At 43.5% G+C, this 16,432-nt stretch overlaps 1 protein-coding gene and 1 long non-coding RNA gene across 3 annotated transcripts in view; one reads left to right on the top strand and one right to left on the bottom strand.

Annotated features, from left to right (window-relative positions):
• Wdr26 (WD repeat domain 26) overlaps positions 1-6,083 on the bottom strand; it is a 43,193-nt gene extending 37,110 nt beyond the window's left edge. The window contains exons 1-3 of one of the 2 annotated variants that reach the window (XM_055609343.1): positions 5,194-6,083; positions 3,304-3,403; positions 3,101-3,205 (exon numbers count right to left, since the gene is read on the bottom strand). In XM_055609343.1, the coding sequence (XP_055465318.1) occupies positions 3,101-3,205; positions 3,304-3,403; positions 5,194-5,555 (567 nt within the window). In that variant the 5' untranslated portion in view covers positions 5,556-6,083. The remainder of the gene's footprint in view (positions 1-3,100; positions 3,206-3,303; positions 3,404-5,193) is intronic. The other variant, XM_055609333.1, reaches the window with a different exon arrangement.
• Positions 4,906-11,254, top strand: LOC129678526 (uncharacterized). The gene is made up of 3 exons (XR_008720404.1): positions 4,906-4,985; positions 6,083-8,396; positions 10,606-11,254. It is a non-coding gene; the product is annotated as an uncharacterized LOC129678526 (long non-coding RNA).
• The last annotated feature ends 5,178 nt before the right edge of the window (positions 11,255-16,432 follow it).

A 16,432-nucleotide genomic window follows, 5' to 3' on the forward strand; every position in this document is an offset into this window, starting at 1 on the left:
GTTTATCCATCTGAAACTCAGTTCAAGTACCTCCCATAGAAACAATGAAAGTGCATTTTACCTTCCTAAATTTAGAGCTCAAAATGGAACATAATCTCAAAAATAAATAAATGAATGAATGAATAAATAAATAAATAAAGACCTTTTAAAATGTACAAATGATGCTCATTCCAGAAAAAGTTAAAAATCAGGCAATACTGAGGCTTGCTTAGAAAGGGATCTTTTCTTTTTTAAAAGATCAGAAACTTCTGAAAGAAGCCAGAGGACTAGAAGAGGGATGAGGAAATTTCCATTTTCCATTAGACCTCTATAAGACTATTTCAGGACTATTTCAGGTCTCTGATGATTTTTCAATGTCTTTGGGACAGCAACATTTTCATCTTTTTCTTTTAAAATCTAATAAAAACCTGAAAGTGAAATTTTTTTCTTGGACCCTCCCATACCTTACCCAATATCTGAAAGACGTTCTTTCCCCCACATTATCAGACTGAATTTTAATACTGAAGAAAAATGCAGAAATAATAACGCACATAGAGCCTAGTTATTGAGGGCAGTCTTCTAACTTTAGGATGGCTTTAACTCTGGAATAATGTTATAAGCAAATTTGCCAATTAAATCTTGATTCCAAGGAAAGGAGAAATAAATTATATTTAAGCTATGGCTCTAAAGGCTCTTACTTGACTTTATGAGTTAATCTTTGTATGTCAAGTCAATATTTGTCCATTATTGTTAAGATTATTTCCATTACATTAAGAAACAAAAGAATGAGACTTCATAAACATACAGCAATTTTCTGTTCTTGTTCTCAAGCGCCCATCCAGATTTCTCAGACATGGCTAAGCATATCAACTCAAACTGAAAATGTTGATTCATGACTTTAGCATCCAAAAAGCCCATAACACCTGCTTTTCTGAGGATCATTTGCCTGGAAACCATTGTAAAGTGTGGGGGACCGGGGAGAGTGAGGATAGTAAACTACATCAATAAAAACATTCAGGTTTAAAAAGCAAAGTTCAGCCTTAAGACTAGGGATGCAGCTCAGTGCAGAGCACAGCTAACCCCAGATGAGGCTCTGGCTTCAGTTCCTATCACTGGAAATAACAACAATGTGCAGTTTGAGACTATAATGCCATCAAGTGTCTGGGTAAATAAGTAATTATGTTAAAAACCCACAGTTGCCTTCTAAGATATCATTACAAATTCCAACTTATATTAAATGATCTTCTAGCAATGAATGAAGTTGGGAAGGAATAAATGGTATCAGAAAGGTGAAGAAAGGCTTCAAAAAATGCTGAACTGAATCTTTTAAAGCAATTGATTCTTCAATGCTTAAGGGAGACAAAAGTTGGACCCTTTTCTTTTTATAAATACCTAAACAGTTTGATGGTGTGAGGCTCAGCCAGAGATTTAATCTTCATCTTTTATTAGATCCTAGAATGTTCTACAGACTGACCAGGCTGTAAAAAGAAAGGATCCTCCTTATTATCTATAACTACCTTTCTCCAACTTACATGTTGCTTCTATTGAAGTTTCTAATGAGTCATAATCTACACCCAAGCAGAAGTCTCAAGTTACAATAAATCAATTTTTAGAAGTGAATCCATTGAATTTTTCACTATTAGAATCCAGACACAATTTGGATAAACTTAGACGAAAACATATCCAAGAAATCACATCAAAATACTCCACAAATAATTTCTTTATATCCACCAGTAAACCCCAATTCTTATTTTGGCCATTTTATCTTCTTTGTTTTAGCTCATTCAGCTTGAGCCAAAAATTTGTGAAGAACTGCCCAATTACAATATACTCTTTTTAAACCCCAGACATACCAATTGAGGACACTATTTCATGAAAAATTAATCCCTTCAAATATAAATGCTTAATTACTTTGGCTCATTTTTTTAAAATTATATTATGGAATTGTTTATTCCTCAAGTTAAATCATCTGGCTTAATATTACTTTAAAGTTTTTAATATACTGGGGATTTATTGAAAGAACAAAACCATTAATGTAGCTTAATTCACATTTGTCATACTTTAGATCTTTAATTTGCCTGAAGTCCACTTTCTAAGATTTTATTATTGTACAGAATTGTATAAAGAATTTGAAAGTATTTTGTAACAAGTTTTTTTTTTTTTAAGGAAAAAAAAAACCCAGGGCTCTATTAAGTTTGCAGACAAAGGTAAAAAAGGTTAATGTTTGACCCAATTAAAAAATAAAAGAATCAAAATGTTAATAGTTACTTACTAATATTTAAGGAACAGCTCCCTTCTCTACTTCACTTCCTATTCTCTCCTTCTTTCCCTCCCCCACCAGACAGGAAACAGTTTTGACAATAAATGAATCAGCTAGACCTTTATAAGCCAGCAGCTGATTCTTCATGCTTTGCAATCACTGGCACTTAAAACAACAACAACAAAAAAAAAAAAACAATGTAGCCCTTCCTAAAGAATTAAAACTCCACCAGCATAAAAAAACAAAAACAAAACCCATAATGGTTTATGAAAGAAGCTAACAGGATAAACTATTAAACTGGTCTTAACAAGAAAATACAGATTAGTAAGTAGGACCCAATAGTCAAACCTGCAACTAAACTTCCCAAAGTAACACATTATTATACAAAATTTGACACTTGTCAATTCACCTAAGTTGAATGAAAGACACAGTGGGCACACCAACAGTAATAATTTGGCTTAACTATGTAATTCTAATGATCAAAAAATTAATGCACCAGCTTCTTCAGGCTGTATGGTATTACACTCAAGCATATTTTCTCTTTAACAAAAAACTGGTTCTCTGAGTAATATAAAAGTATAATCTATCCTTGACTAACAATATGAGGCCCCTATCAACAGCACTAAAAGCAGCAAGATCTTTAATTATTTTATAAAGCTTAAATTACAAATTATTTCAAATAACACATTTACTAAGGATGACTTAAAATATTTAAAGTTCATAGCTTACAACTATAATAACTCATCCTTATTTATAAATTATACAAAATTTACTTTCAAGCCTTTTAAAGATCAGATGCCTATAGTTATCAATAACCTAAAATAAGCATAAATGTGAAACTAAGAACAAAAGTGTATTTACCACAATTATTCCCAACAACGTTTGAGAGATTTCAAGTGCGCCTCTTACCACAATAGCATGAGGAGAATGCACTAAAGGCTTTAGTTCATTCAGGTCATTTTCTGCCTGCAAAAAATTGGTATAAAAGAAAACAAACATGTCACAAAATTCCCATCAAATACATAATTTTAGCAGCAGTCATACAGCTCTATGCCCTACTTTACCTTATCCCAGTCTCCTTCCATGACATGATTTCGGAATTTGGTAGCAGAAGGATGCTCTAAACGACATCCTGACTCTTGCATGAGGAGATCAACAGTCTGGCTGCAGGAGAGATACAGTGTGAAAAAGACCTGACCAACTTAAGGGACTTACTCTTCCTAGTAAGCGAATATCTACAACTTCATGAAGAAGAAAAATAGCTCTAAAACCCCTCATTAAGTAAATAAATGATTTAAAATGCCACCTACATTTAAAGTTAAAAACCTTTATTGAAACCAGAATTAAATAAGTTCTTCCTACTTTTGTAATTTAATGTTTCAGAAGTTGAAAGGAGTATACAATTTATAAATGTGTGCTCTAACCAATTGGTCAAATAAAACTAGGATCCAGACACTATGGCACAGCATTTTGAAAGGTAAAATACAAGGTGACAGATGGCCTGTATCAGGTACAGCTTTCCTTCCAGATATTTTGCTTGTATGGAAATTCTACTAGATCAATCTTTAAAATTAAAAAAAAAAAAAAATATTCAGCATCAAAAACCATTTCCTTTCTCTCCATACTAAAAATAGCCAATTTACTATGGTGTAGATTCCAAATAGTCACGAGTTATTTCCGCCTGCTGCTGTCAGCTTGCTGCTTCCCTCAGTAATATGCTGTTAGCATTCACAAAATTTCTTTTCACACTTATCCTTTTCCTTAGGGAATAGTGAAATCTCTCCAGATTTTTCTTTGGGAGCTTAAGGCATCAAACGTGGTTTCATTTACCAGATACTTTGGTATCTAAGAACCTTCATTCAGCAATTACATATATATATATGTTCATGGCTTTACTTATGGATTTCTTTAATACTCTTCATCTTTTCAGCTCAATTATCAGTTAACAGTGCAATTATCAGCTTGGAAATCAAAATACTTCTGTCACTTTGGGTAAGTCCTGTTCTCCCCATTTCCCAACAAATGCACACACGAACCCACGGGCTCGAAGTCAAGCACAAACACACACGTTCCCCAAAACAAAACCTCAAACCCAGGTTACCTAAGAGTCATTTAAAATGTTTTGTTACTAGAAAAGTATTGCCTGTACTGCCAGGTCCTTCTGGCTGCGGTGCCTTCCTCAGCTCTAGGACACTCCCACCACCCCTACTTCACCTCCCTTTTGTGTGTGTGTGTGTGTGTGTGTGTGTGTGTGTACAAAACAGCGGGTTTTGGTTAAACCTGCCGTCTATCTTCACCCTAAGTTAAAGGCCACCCAAGCTATACTTGAAAACAAATGATTCACCAGATCAGACATTACTTTTCGAGAGGCCATCCTCTTGGCTGTGAAGTAAGATTTCACTAGTGCTAGGCCTTCAGCACACACACACACAGCCTCTGCATGACTTCCATTTGGTATCTTACTTCATTATTCCCATCAGATTTACTCGACAGCCTCTTTCCAAATTATCCCAGCCCCTTAGTTCCCATAAACACTTGTAGGCGACTGTCCTTCCTGATTGGTAGTTTGCCTGGGCTGTTGTCGGTCAGGGGGGGGGGTGGGGAGGTGTCCCACAAAGATGCCTCCGAGACACACTTGAAAAACAAATCCCCCAAGGTTCATTATTTCTACCGCTCTGATCTACCCCTCCCCCAGCACGAACACCCTCGGTGTCCGCCTTCCCGGACAGACAATCCAGCTCTGGAGGTGAGCGGGGAGGGGTCGCTCTGCGCTTCCACCACCCCTCCCCAGCCCAGACGGTCCGGCTGCTCTCACGTCAGGCCGGTTCGTTTTCCTCGACCTCCCTTCCGCTCCTCCCGGAGCTGTCCGCCCTCGGCCTCCTGCGCCCTGGGCGGCGGGGTCCCCCACAACCCTCCCGGCGGCTCGGCCCCGGCCTGGGAGGACGGACACTTACTTGAGCCCTAGGCCATTGAGGTGCTGTCCTATGAGCCTAATGACATCCTCGTCGGACTGCGAGAGCCGCTTCTTCTTCTTGAGGCTGCTGCCCAGATCGGGGGTGGCCAGGGCGGCGGCGGCGGTGGCGGAGGCCGCGGCGGCCCCGCCGGGAACCCCGTTATTGACACTCAGGCTGTTGCTATTGTTGCCAGCGGCGGAGGGGGCGGCAGGCAGGAGCCCGTTGGCGTGGGCCAGGTCCCCCGCGGACGCCGCCGAGGGGGACGACTCCCCGTTCTGCGCCGACAGGCAGGCGAGCTCCGGGGTCTGGCCCTGGCCCCCGCCGCCCCCGCCGCCGCCTCCTCCCGCCCCGTTGGCCTGCATGGTGCCGCCGCTGACCAGGCTGTGGCCGCTGCTCCGCTGGAGGACGGCGGGGGCGGCCGGAGGCAGTCCCACCACCACCACCACGGAGGAGGAGGCGGCGGGCGAGGGCGAGGGCGCGGGGGGGAGGCCTGCTCGGCCGGCCGAGGCCCCGGGCTCTCCTGCTCCCTCCGCCGCCGAGGCTCGGGGCTTCTTCCGCGGGGGCGGGGAGGCTCCGCCGGCGTCCGAGTCGGAGGAGGAGGAAGCGGAGGCCAGAGTTTCCTCGCCGAGAGAGGCCGTGGTGGGAGGCCGGCGGGGCGCGGCGGGGGTCGGCGGGGCGGGAGGAGGGGGAGAAGGAGGACCGGGCCCTTCCCCCCCCCTCCGGAGGCGCTCGCGGCGCGGCCCGGGGGCTCGCGGGCACTGGGGGGGGGCGCGGGCCCGCAGCTGGAGCCCTGGCGGCGGCGGCGGCGGCGGCGGCGGCGGAGGCAGCAGCCGCCTCGGGTGCTCGGTCCGCGCCGCTCCGCTCCCTGGTGTGTTGATTCTTCCCCCAGCTGCTGCCTAATGGAGTCCGGGCGCTGGCGTCACAGGAAATGCCTATACTGCCCTCCTCGCTCACTTCCGGCAGCAGGTATGGAACCTATAGGGGGCTGTCACCCAACACGTGTGTGTCGGGCCGCCGGGGGAAGGCGCCGGGGTGGAGGCGGGGGCCGCCGGGGGTCCGGCCCCGGGGGGCCGCGACCCGGCGCGACCCGCCCGGGCTGCTGCGCGCTCCGCCCTGGCTCCCGGGCCTGGCGTGCGAGCTCGGCCCGCGGAAGGTTCGCCGCCGCCCTCCGAGGCCCTCGGGTTGGGAGGTAGAGTTCGTGTCCTCGCCGTGCACCCGGAGTGACCCAGAAAGCAGCGATCGGCCGGCGCGGAGGGGGCCGCAGACGCGCAGGCATGGGCCAGGGTGGGGCCGCCGGCAGCCTGGTTTTGCAGCTGTGACTTCAGGCACGAGGCTGTGCTAGGCCCCTGTCCAGTGCCGTCGGGCTCTGCACCCAGGATTTCACCACCGCCTCGTTTTAGGGTGGAAACTCTTGAACTTCCACAGCCAAGCACAACACAGCAACAGCAGTTGCTGCGACCGTGTCACCCCGGGACAAGGCAGAGGAGACCGTGCTCCACCCTGGGAACGCGAAGTCGTCTGTAACTGCCTTCCCTTTGGGAGGAAAAACAATTCGTGGGGGAACGAACTTACAAAGAGTTGAGGGTGTGTAAGGGAGCGGAGGCGCTTTGCTGTGGACTTTTACTGTTTTTGTTTTGTTTTTCTTTTAAATGCTTGCTCAGGTGGCTTGGTCCTGTTTCCTGCCACCACTTAGATAGGGAGGATTCAGGCATCGATTCATATCCCTGGCTTGAAATTTTCAGGTGACCCGTGTTTCACAGTCCCAGAGCTTTAAGATGCTTTCTTGAGTGGAGAACTACAGCAGCAGAGAACCAAGCTGTATGTTACTCGGTGGTGAATGGTCCACGGGACCCCTAAATACGTAGTTTGGTGGTAGTATGTAAACCTGGTATGTACAGGTATTTTTCTCTGAACTTTAGAAATTCTCGGTGACTTCCCTTTGGGAGCAAAAACAGCAATAACAGCAACAACATAAAACAACCAAGCCAAAAAAAAAAAAAAAAAAAGCAGCCTCAAGCAATACATCTTACGTTCCTTAAATTTACAATACCCACAGCTCGGTAATTTTGAGGCCTTTGGGGGTAGAGCCCTTTTTAATTTAGAAGTGTAATAAAAATTGTCCTATGATTTGTCAAGAATGCTGAGCTCTAGTCATCTTGAGACTAAGAAGGAAAGACAGGAAGGCCAGGGCAGTCTTACAGAGATTTAGCTTTGTGGTTCTCATGCTTTAAATATACTCTCAGGTGTAAGCTGTAATTGCAAGGTGACTCACATACCGTGTTTGTATTCACCTGAGACAGACCTTCGTTTTAGCCGAGGTTCTTGGGGTACAGACAGTATATCCAGCAGAGCCAGAATTACCAGATAGTTAATGCCTTCATAGAGCCCTGTGTCGTAAGTAACTTCAGAAATCTCATCCTGAAGGTGGTGGTTGTTTAGGCAAAATTTACTTCCTGCAAAGTGATTTATAGTAATCTACTAGGTTCCTAGCAACCTTGAGGGTGGATCAAATCTGCAGCTTAGTTTAAATAAAGTCTAGAGCTTTTATAAAGAAATGAACCATTTAACTGAGGCCAGGCTTACACTCATTAACAAAAGAAGGATGAAAGGAACAATAAATAGAGTTTCATTGCCATCTAGTCTTAATATTTATATTTCACCTTTCCTTTTGCATAACAAAGACTGCTTTTAAAATTTTTTGAATGTACATGTTTTTATCTATAGTTGAACAGATTGGGAACTTGTTGTCTGACCTCAAGGTCTTTTTAGAGACAGGTTTCAGTTCCACTTGCCTGTGAATAATTTTGAAATACTGTTCTGCACATTCAGAAACCTTTAGTAACATTATGTTACCCATAGGTTATTAAGAATCTATCATTGTCTTGTGTTCCCTTGTGGCTCTGGTCTTATTTCAGTCTTTCTTTTTGGCTAGTTCTCTTCTTAAAAGCTTTTTGTTTTTATTTTATTTTTAGTTAACTCATGAGTTATGTGCTACATAGTATACACTGTACCTTTATGAAAAACTTAATCTCTTGCCATCTCTGAACCCCTCCTTACTGTCACCTGAATGTGCCCAGCTTGTTTCTTCTGAAGAAACCCCTGTCCTTTCTACCAGTCTGATTGTACGGAATTTCTCTGTCAAGACTCAGCTTCTTGCAGCCCCTTGGGAGTGTCTCCTGGCTTCCAACCTTCTCGCCTTTATTGTGAGTATGATTTATTGTGCCTCTCCAATACTGAAGACTTCGGATAATCTCACTCACTGACATTCCTGAGATCACTAGGGGACCTTTCTAGACCTCTATCTCTTGGCTGGCTTTCTTCTTCCCTCCTACAGACACTAGGCTGGGTCTTGGATTAAGACAAACTGTCTCTCAGGAAAAGTTGCATGTGTATTTAACTTAGGTGCTTGATTCATTTCTGTCAATAACATTCATTGCTGTTATGGGGGGCTCTGTGTGAAAGCCCTATGGTACATAACAGATGAAAAGTAACTTCCTTTCCTGTTTGTTTGGCGGTGTGTGCTAAGCTGCATTCTGTCACCGAGCTTTGCCCCTGCTCCTGGAAAGCAAAGGTTTGGGGTGTGTCACCTTGTCAGGGATGCCATGGAGTCTGTGAGGTTGGAAGTAATTGACACTAAGGCCTCTGCAAGTCTTCAGGTTGTCTAGGGACTGTATAGCAAGTGTATGGACACCTCGAGGACAGAATCCAAGTGTATTCATCTTAAGCCAGTGCTTTTCAAATTATGGGTCATAAGCCATTCGTTAAATCAATGTACTGAGCTGTAATTAGTGTTTGTTTTTTTTTTTTTTTAAGTAAAGTAGAAAATTATACAAGCATAAATATTCATGTAAATCACTTGGGTGATGTGGTTATTTTGTGAGCCTTTGATTCAATGACGTGTATATGTCTGTGCTTTATAAAGTAAATGCATTTCTTTTCAAAATCGTTGGAGGACTGAAGAGATGGCTCAGTAGAGCACTGTTGCCCTTGTGGAGAACTCAAGTTTGATTCCCAGCACTGAGCCATCTCTAACCCTAGTTCCAGGGACTCTAACAGCCACGCATGAGCTGCGCACACATACATGCAGGCAAAACATTCAGATACATAAAGGAATAAAGGAAAAATAAGTAAATATTCTTTTTAGAGTTTGAAAAACAGCTGGGTGTTTCAAAAACACATGTCTTTAATCCCAGCACTTAGAGGCGGAGACGGGTCTCTGAGTTTCAGATCGGCGTCATCTACATAGTGAGCTCCAGGACAGCTAGGAATATGAAGAAGAAACAAGTAAGAGAGAGTGAATATGTGTATATGTATACATACGTATATATATGTATGTATATATACATATATATACATATATATATATATAGGGAGGGAGAAAGAGAGAGAAACAGAAAGAAAGGGAAAGAAAACTGGCTCATTTGCATTGGCTGATCGTCAGCTCAAAAAATAGAGGTGACAGGTGACTGCTGTATCCCAAGGCAACATTTCTCATTCTTAAAACTAAAAAGATCAAATTTTTGAAAGTTGAGATATTTTGAATATGTAGGTGTTTATAATAAAACACAAAAGTACATTTTCACAGATGTTGGTAAAACTGGTGATAATTCTGCTTCTGTCAAGATTTAAATTTCGGGTTTGGGACTTACCATGTAGCCCAGTCTGGCCTGGCCTTCTGGAGTGCAGGGATCCCAAGCGTGTGCCAGCACACACAACTCTACTGCATTTCCTTTGTTGGAGGCTATGAAGTGGCTGAACTTGTTGGACTGGGGTAGGCTGGGGACAATCGGGAGTGAATGTGAGACAGTCTGGGAGTCAGAATCAGTTGCCTGATACCAAACGAGCCATTCGACTTCACTGCTCCTTAGACACAATGCTATTTTTTTAAAGTAGATAATAACCTTTATCAATTTCAAAGAGTTGGTGGGTGGGCAGATTGGAAAAAGCAAACAAATAAACACAAACCATGTTAAAATCTTTCAAGATAAATTTTTTTTTTCTGGTTTTTTTGAAACAGGGTTTCTCTGTGTAGCCTTGGCTGTCTTGGACTTGCTTTGTAGACCAGGCTAGCCTCGAACTCACAGAGATACACCTGCCTCTGCTGGAATTACAGGTGTGTGCCACCATGCCCAGCTCCTTCAAGATAAATTTAAACTTTCCACCATTTAAGAATTTGAGTCAGCTATATACAAAGATTTCAGGTAGCTTTATTTTTGAGCTAAGGATCTGAGCAACTTTCCTACCCTGACTCCGCCATTCAATCATAGCCATGTACAGCCATAGGCAGACAGTCCTGTCTATCATCCTACCTGCTGGCCTGTGTGAGAGGAGGGAGGGCCCAGTCACGAGGCAGTTTTATCCACTGTCCTGTGCACATCTCTCCCACACATGCTTGTTTCCCTCCTGTTACAGACATTCCACCTGTGCGGTGAGCAGTCAGTAGAGAGGGCTTGAGGACACCAGCTGCATCTCACGGGGAAGATGGAGGCCTGTGAACTCACAAGCGAACATGCATAAACCTCCGACCCAGAGAAAAGTAGCCTTTCCTCGGTAGTTGTCTCCAGCTGTTCGGAGACCCACTGGTATCAATAATAATGTCTGGGGAAGTTTTCTGAAGGAAATGACTACACTAACAACTTTATTTTTCATACATCACAGCTGAGAGGTCGATTGGAGTAGTTTCATAATTGGCACTAACCTGTGACACTGGCAGTGGCATTTGCTGCAGCACAGTGTCTGAACGGAAGAGGAGTTTACCAGGGCTGGGAAGGACACAGAGGCCAGGCACTGTGCTGCCACAGAAGGGCTGTTACAAACACTGTGTAATAGGACTTTTCTTGGGAAATGAGAAGGCGTGCATGCTTACATTCCTGGCAGGACAGACATGTAGACCATGACTCTTTGTGGAGGGATTTAAGTGTCAACAGGTTTTATTTGGGTTATGAAAATTAGAGATAAATTTGCCCTTTTTGTATTAATGTTCTACTTCTAAACTAGTGTTTTAAAAGAACACTCAAAACAAACATAATGTGGGAAGTTGCTCCTAATAAAACATGGCGGGTAAAGCAGTGCCGTGTGCAGTCTGTATTTATTTTTGAAGAATCTCCTCTTCATATCCTCACTCTCCCATAGTCTCAGGCTCCTGTCCCCTGTCACAGACACACACCTCCTATTACACATCATCACACATACACACTTCTCCATCACATGAATGCATCACACATGTGGCTAAATTCCTCTGGGGATAAAGAGCAGCAAGGCATTTCTATTTATTAACTTTGAAAAGTACATAAATAATTAATAGCCCTGGGAGTCCCTGCACAGATTCTTAGACAACAGGCCCTTTGGGCAGTCTTCCTTATTCACAGTTCAAATACACTCTTTATCCCTCGGGCATTGTCATACACATAAACATGGATGATTATGATTGTTAAATCAAACTGGTTATTAAAAACATGTATACACAGTCCACACAGAGAGACTAGTAAATATTTAAAATTGAAAAACTTTTGAAGCAGGTACTTATTTATAAAGTTTCTAAAAAATTGCATGGGCCATGGTGGCAAATTTCTTTCATCCCAGCAATCAGGAGGCAGAGCCAGGAGGAGATCTGTGAGTCAGAGACCAGGCTAATGTACATTATTCTAGGCCACCCAAGACTACCTAGTCAGACCTGTCTCAAAAAATTACTGAAAAATTAGGCTTTCTAGTTCATTACTTTTATTTGAAAACTGCCAGAGGGGCTGGGGAGATGGCCTAGCAGCATAGATAGAGCACTCATTCTTGCAGAGGAATCTAGTTCTATTTCCAATACCCACGTGGTGGCTCACAACTATCTGTAACTGTATTTCCTGGGGATCTGATCCCCTTTTCTGACTCTGGGGGTATCAGACATACAAGCAGCTAAGCCTTCATACATGTGAAAGAAATGAAATCATTGAAAGTATAAGGTGATTGCTGGAGCTGTAGGTCAGGTGCTAGAGCATGTGTAAGGCCTTGAGTTCAATGCCAGAACCAAACGATATAAAAACCTTAAACCGTGCTCTTTAATATTAACCGTGTTTTAAAAATAATATTGAACATATAGACAAATGTGAACTAGGATAGCCTAAATTTTAAAAATTTGTTGAATGAGAGGCCATCAAGCCATCTGCAGCGGCTGATGTCTTTAATTCTAGCTTCTGGGAGGTGGGAAGAAGATCAGAGGTTCAGTCTTCCTCAGCTGCATCATGACAGTGTGAATATACACTGGGCTACATGAGACAAGTGTACACATGTTGTCTATCTTAATCTTCCTGTGTCTTTTTTTTTTTTAAGTGAGAAGCACCAGACGAAGTAGCTCATGCCTGTAATCCCAGCACTTGGGGAGGCAGAGGCAGACAGATCTCTGTGAGTTCAAGGTCAGCCTGGTGCTTAAAGAGAGTTCAGGATAGCCAGGGCTACACAGAGAAACCCCTGTCTTGAAAAAAAGAATGATGATGATGATAATAAAAGTGTGGAGAGGCCTTAATGCCAGTAGTTGGCAACATAGGATCAAAACAGAGCTGGGCATTTCTTGAGACTAGTGGAAGAAACCCATGGCTAGGTCACACTAGAGACTTGCAGATTCTATTTAACAGTGGTGGGAGGTGCTTCTTCTGAACACAAACTTTTTGGTTTTGTTTTGTTTTGACTTTTAGAGACAAGGTTTCACCATGTAGCTCTGGCTGTCCTGGAACTCACTCTGTAGACCAGGCTGGCCTCAAACTCAAGAGATCGGCCTGCCTCTGCCTCCTGAGTGCTGAGATCAAAGGCATGAGCCACCACTGCCTGGTCACAAAATTTTCTGTGTGTGTTTCTGAAAGGTGAGGATGCCTAGTTTCCTGATACCCTTTGATCCCTTATGTCATAGTATCTGCTTCTAAGGCTAGGTTATTGTCAAATGCTGTCATAGAAATAAATGTGTTGGTAAGGCTTATCAAGAATTAGAACAATACTATTGTTTCCTGGTGTCCGCTGGTTCTAATCTTTTGTTAGTATATTTTATTTATTTTGTGTGTGGTAGGGAGGTTGTCCTTGTGTGGAGGTCAGAGATAAGCTCAGGGAGTCAGACCTCTCTCACCAGATAGGTAAAGAGCAGGGAAGGCAGGTCCTCAGGCTTGGCAGCAAGCGCTTTTGCCCCTTAAGCCATCCTGCCAGCCCCTGGTTCCATTTTGCCCTTTCTTTGTGGTGATAAAAGATGTCCACAGCAGAGCGTCCATAATCACTAAATAAGACTAAGAGCTCACACTATTGGCCAGGCACTAAGTGGCGCACATATATTGTCTTATTTTACTCTTCCTATCAGCCTTATGAAATACAGTTAGCCGAGTTTTACAGGTGATAAACTGAAGCCCAGTGAATCTGAGGCCACATAGTTTGTGTGCGGCAGAGCTGGGTACTCAACCCCACAACATGCTACTTTTCAGAGACAGCTGTTGGTAGATAGGAAAGGAAGTCATTGTTTACTTCCTTCAAGGTTACAAAAAAGAAATGGATCAAGTCCTATAAATTCTTGTGCCTGGCCGTTTTTGTGTATATAAAGCCTTGGCCGTTCACCTTTGATGCCTGTACCATTTCACCAGACTGATTAATAGTAAATTAGGGGACCACTGAGGGATGATAAAAGCTTTTTCTTCCTTCAAAAGCTGCCAAGGGGTGCGTGAAGTGCATTCTTGATGATGCACCTCTCTTCTCCAAGGAGTCCTAGTTGGAATGCAGATGTTCTGCCTGGTAGAGATTATACACCAAGCCAGATGTAGCTTCTAGACTTGACCAACTAGGACACTACCCAGAAAGTGAGAAGTGAGAGCAGGAAGGATTTTCTTTCCCTATAGGTAGGGAAGCTCCCACAGCTGAGGTTTTCCTATGAAACACTAAATCAAGAGGCCCTCACTAAGTCTACTTTGCATTAGTTTGCATCTGTCTCTAGACCAAGATGTTTGGGCTGGAGTTGCAAAGAGCCAAACAAGATTTATTCAGGAATTCACACTTGTTTTCCTACTGTTAGCACCTTCAGCTAGGTCAGCTTGCAGAGGAATCACAGACACTTGACAGAGGTGAAGCTACTTGGCTTAGCTTGATGCTTGGGGCAGGGATGGAGAGGGTGGAGGAGGTATGTAGCCTGGGTCAGCTCCAGGAAGCTGTGGGAGCTGCTGTCTAGGGAGGGCAGCCAGGTTGCTCAGAGCCCTTAGACTGGTGCATACCCCTAAGAAGGTAGCTGTCTTATTTTGGTTTTCTGTTGCTATACTAAAGACCATGACAAAAGCAACTTGGGGAAGAAAGGGTTCATTTCATCTTACAGTTCACAGTACTTCATTAAGGGAAGGCTGGGCAGGAACCTGGAGGCAGGAACTGAAGCAAAGGCAATAGAGGAATACTTCTTACAGGCTTGCTCCCTCCGGGCTTACTCAGTTTGCTTTCTCATACACCTCAGATCCACTTGCTCTGGGGTGGCATTGCCCACAGAAGGCTGGCCCTTCCACATCAGTCATCAGACAGGAACACGCACCACATAAGCTTGCCTGCAGTGTAGTCTGTTGGGGGCGTTTTCTCCGCTGAGATTATCCTCGGATGTCACATTAACCAGCACTGGATAGGTGCTCATTCTGTCATGTCTGGATGTGCTCTCTAAGGAGAGGCTCTGTGCCACCTGTTGCAGGTTTTTTTCCTACTTCAGACTGTTATAAAAAAATGAAAATCCCAGCCATTCTATTTTACCAGTGAAGACTCAGAAGCCAGTTGCTGGGGTGAAAACCTGTTAGCTCAGGCAGAGAAAGCACCCAGCTGACCTTCTTAGCTCACATCCCAGAAGGAAAAGGCCTAAAGCTAAAAGCTTGCTAGCTCAGCTGACAGCCTAGGCGGAGAAAGCCAAAAGCTCAAGGCCAAAGAGCTTAAGGGCCCAAGAGCATAAGAGCTAAAGGCTAAGGAGCAGAAAAGCTAAAGAGCTAAAATTGTCCTTCGCCATGCTGTTTTAAATTCCTTTTAACTCAAGGTTTCTCCTTTCAGTTCCCTGTCAGCTGGTAACTTGCTCCACCTCTTGACCTAGGGTTAAAGTTATTGAATCCTGTTTACAGAAAGCTCTTGGAGTAAAGGTGTGTACTAGGGCTGAGCCACACCATAATCTCCTATTTACAATCAATAGAAAGTTCTTGGATTAAAGGTGTGTTAAGGCTGAGCCACACCAAACATGAAACAGGTTTTTAAAATTCAGTCTCAGGGGTCAAATGTCCTGCAATGTCAGACAGTTTGAAAATGAGCAGTGATAAAGATGCCTTTAAAAAAGATTATTTAGATTATGTGTGTAAGTGTTTCATTAGAGTATATATTTGCACTGGGCGTGTGTCTAGTACCCTCAGAGGCCAGAAGACAGTGTCAGATCCCATAGAACTGAAGATGTAGACAGTTGTGAGCTGCCTTATGGGTACCAGGAACCAAATCTCCGTGGTCTCAACTGCTGAGCAGTCTCTCCAGCCTCCCAGATATGCTCTCTCTCTCTCTCTCTCTCTCTCTCTCTCTCTCTCTCTTTCTTCTTTTTGTTTTTGTTTTTTTGAGACAGGGTTTCTCTATGTAGCCCTCCCTGGCTGCGTTGGAATTCACTCTGTAGACCAGGCTGGCCTCAAACTCACATAGATCTGCTTGCCTCTGCCTCCAGAGTGTAGGGACTAAAGGCCAGAACCACCAATGCCCAGCTTTTATTTATTTTTTAATTTAATTTAAATTTTTTTTAGATAAGCTATCACTATGTAATCATGTAGCCCTGGCTGGTCTGAAAGTTGCTATATAGGCCAGGCTGGCCTCAAATTCGTAGAGTCACAGAGATAAATCTGACAGTCTCCTCAGTGCTGGGGTAAAGAGGAGTTTACCACCTGGCTTTTTTTGTTTTTGTTTTTTTTAATTCAGTAGTAAGAACTGAATCCAGGCTCTTGCACATGCCAGGAAGTATTCTGCCACTGAGTTCTATTCTTCAGCATGCTTTACTTTTTATTTTGAGGCAGGGTTTCTCTGATCTTGAGGTTTCCCTGACTTTTTATTTTGAGACAGGCTGATCTTGAACTCACTCTGTAGCCTACTCAAGCCTTGAACTTGAGATCCTTCTGCTTCAGCCTTCTGAGTAGCCTGATATTGTAGAATGCTAGAAATGGTGTGTTCAATTCCTAATCCTGCCATTAGCAAAAAAAGAAAGAAAGGAGAGAAGGAAAGGAAGGAAGGAAGGAAGGAA

Source organism: Psammomys obesus, unplaced genomic scaffold (genome assembly GCF_907164565.1).
Source record: "Psammomys obesus unplaced genomic scaffold, mPsaObe1.curated_primary_1811, whole genome shotgun sequence".
NCBI classification, from domain to species: domain Eukaryota; kingdom Metazoa; phylum Chordata; class Mammalia; order Rodentia; family Muridae; genus Psammomys; species Psammomys obesus.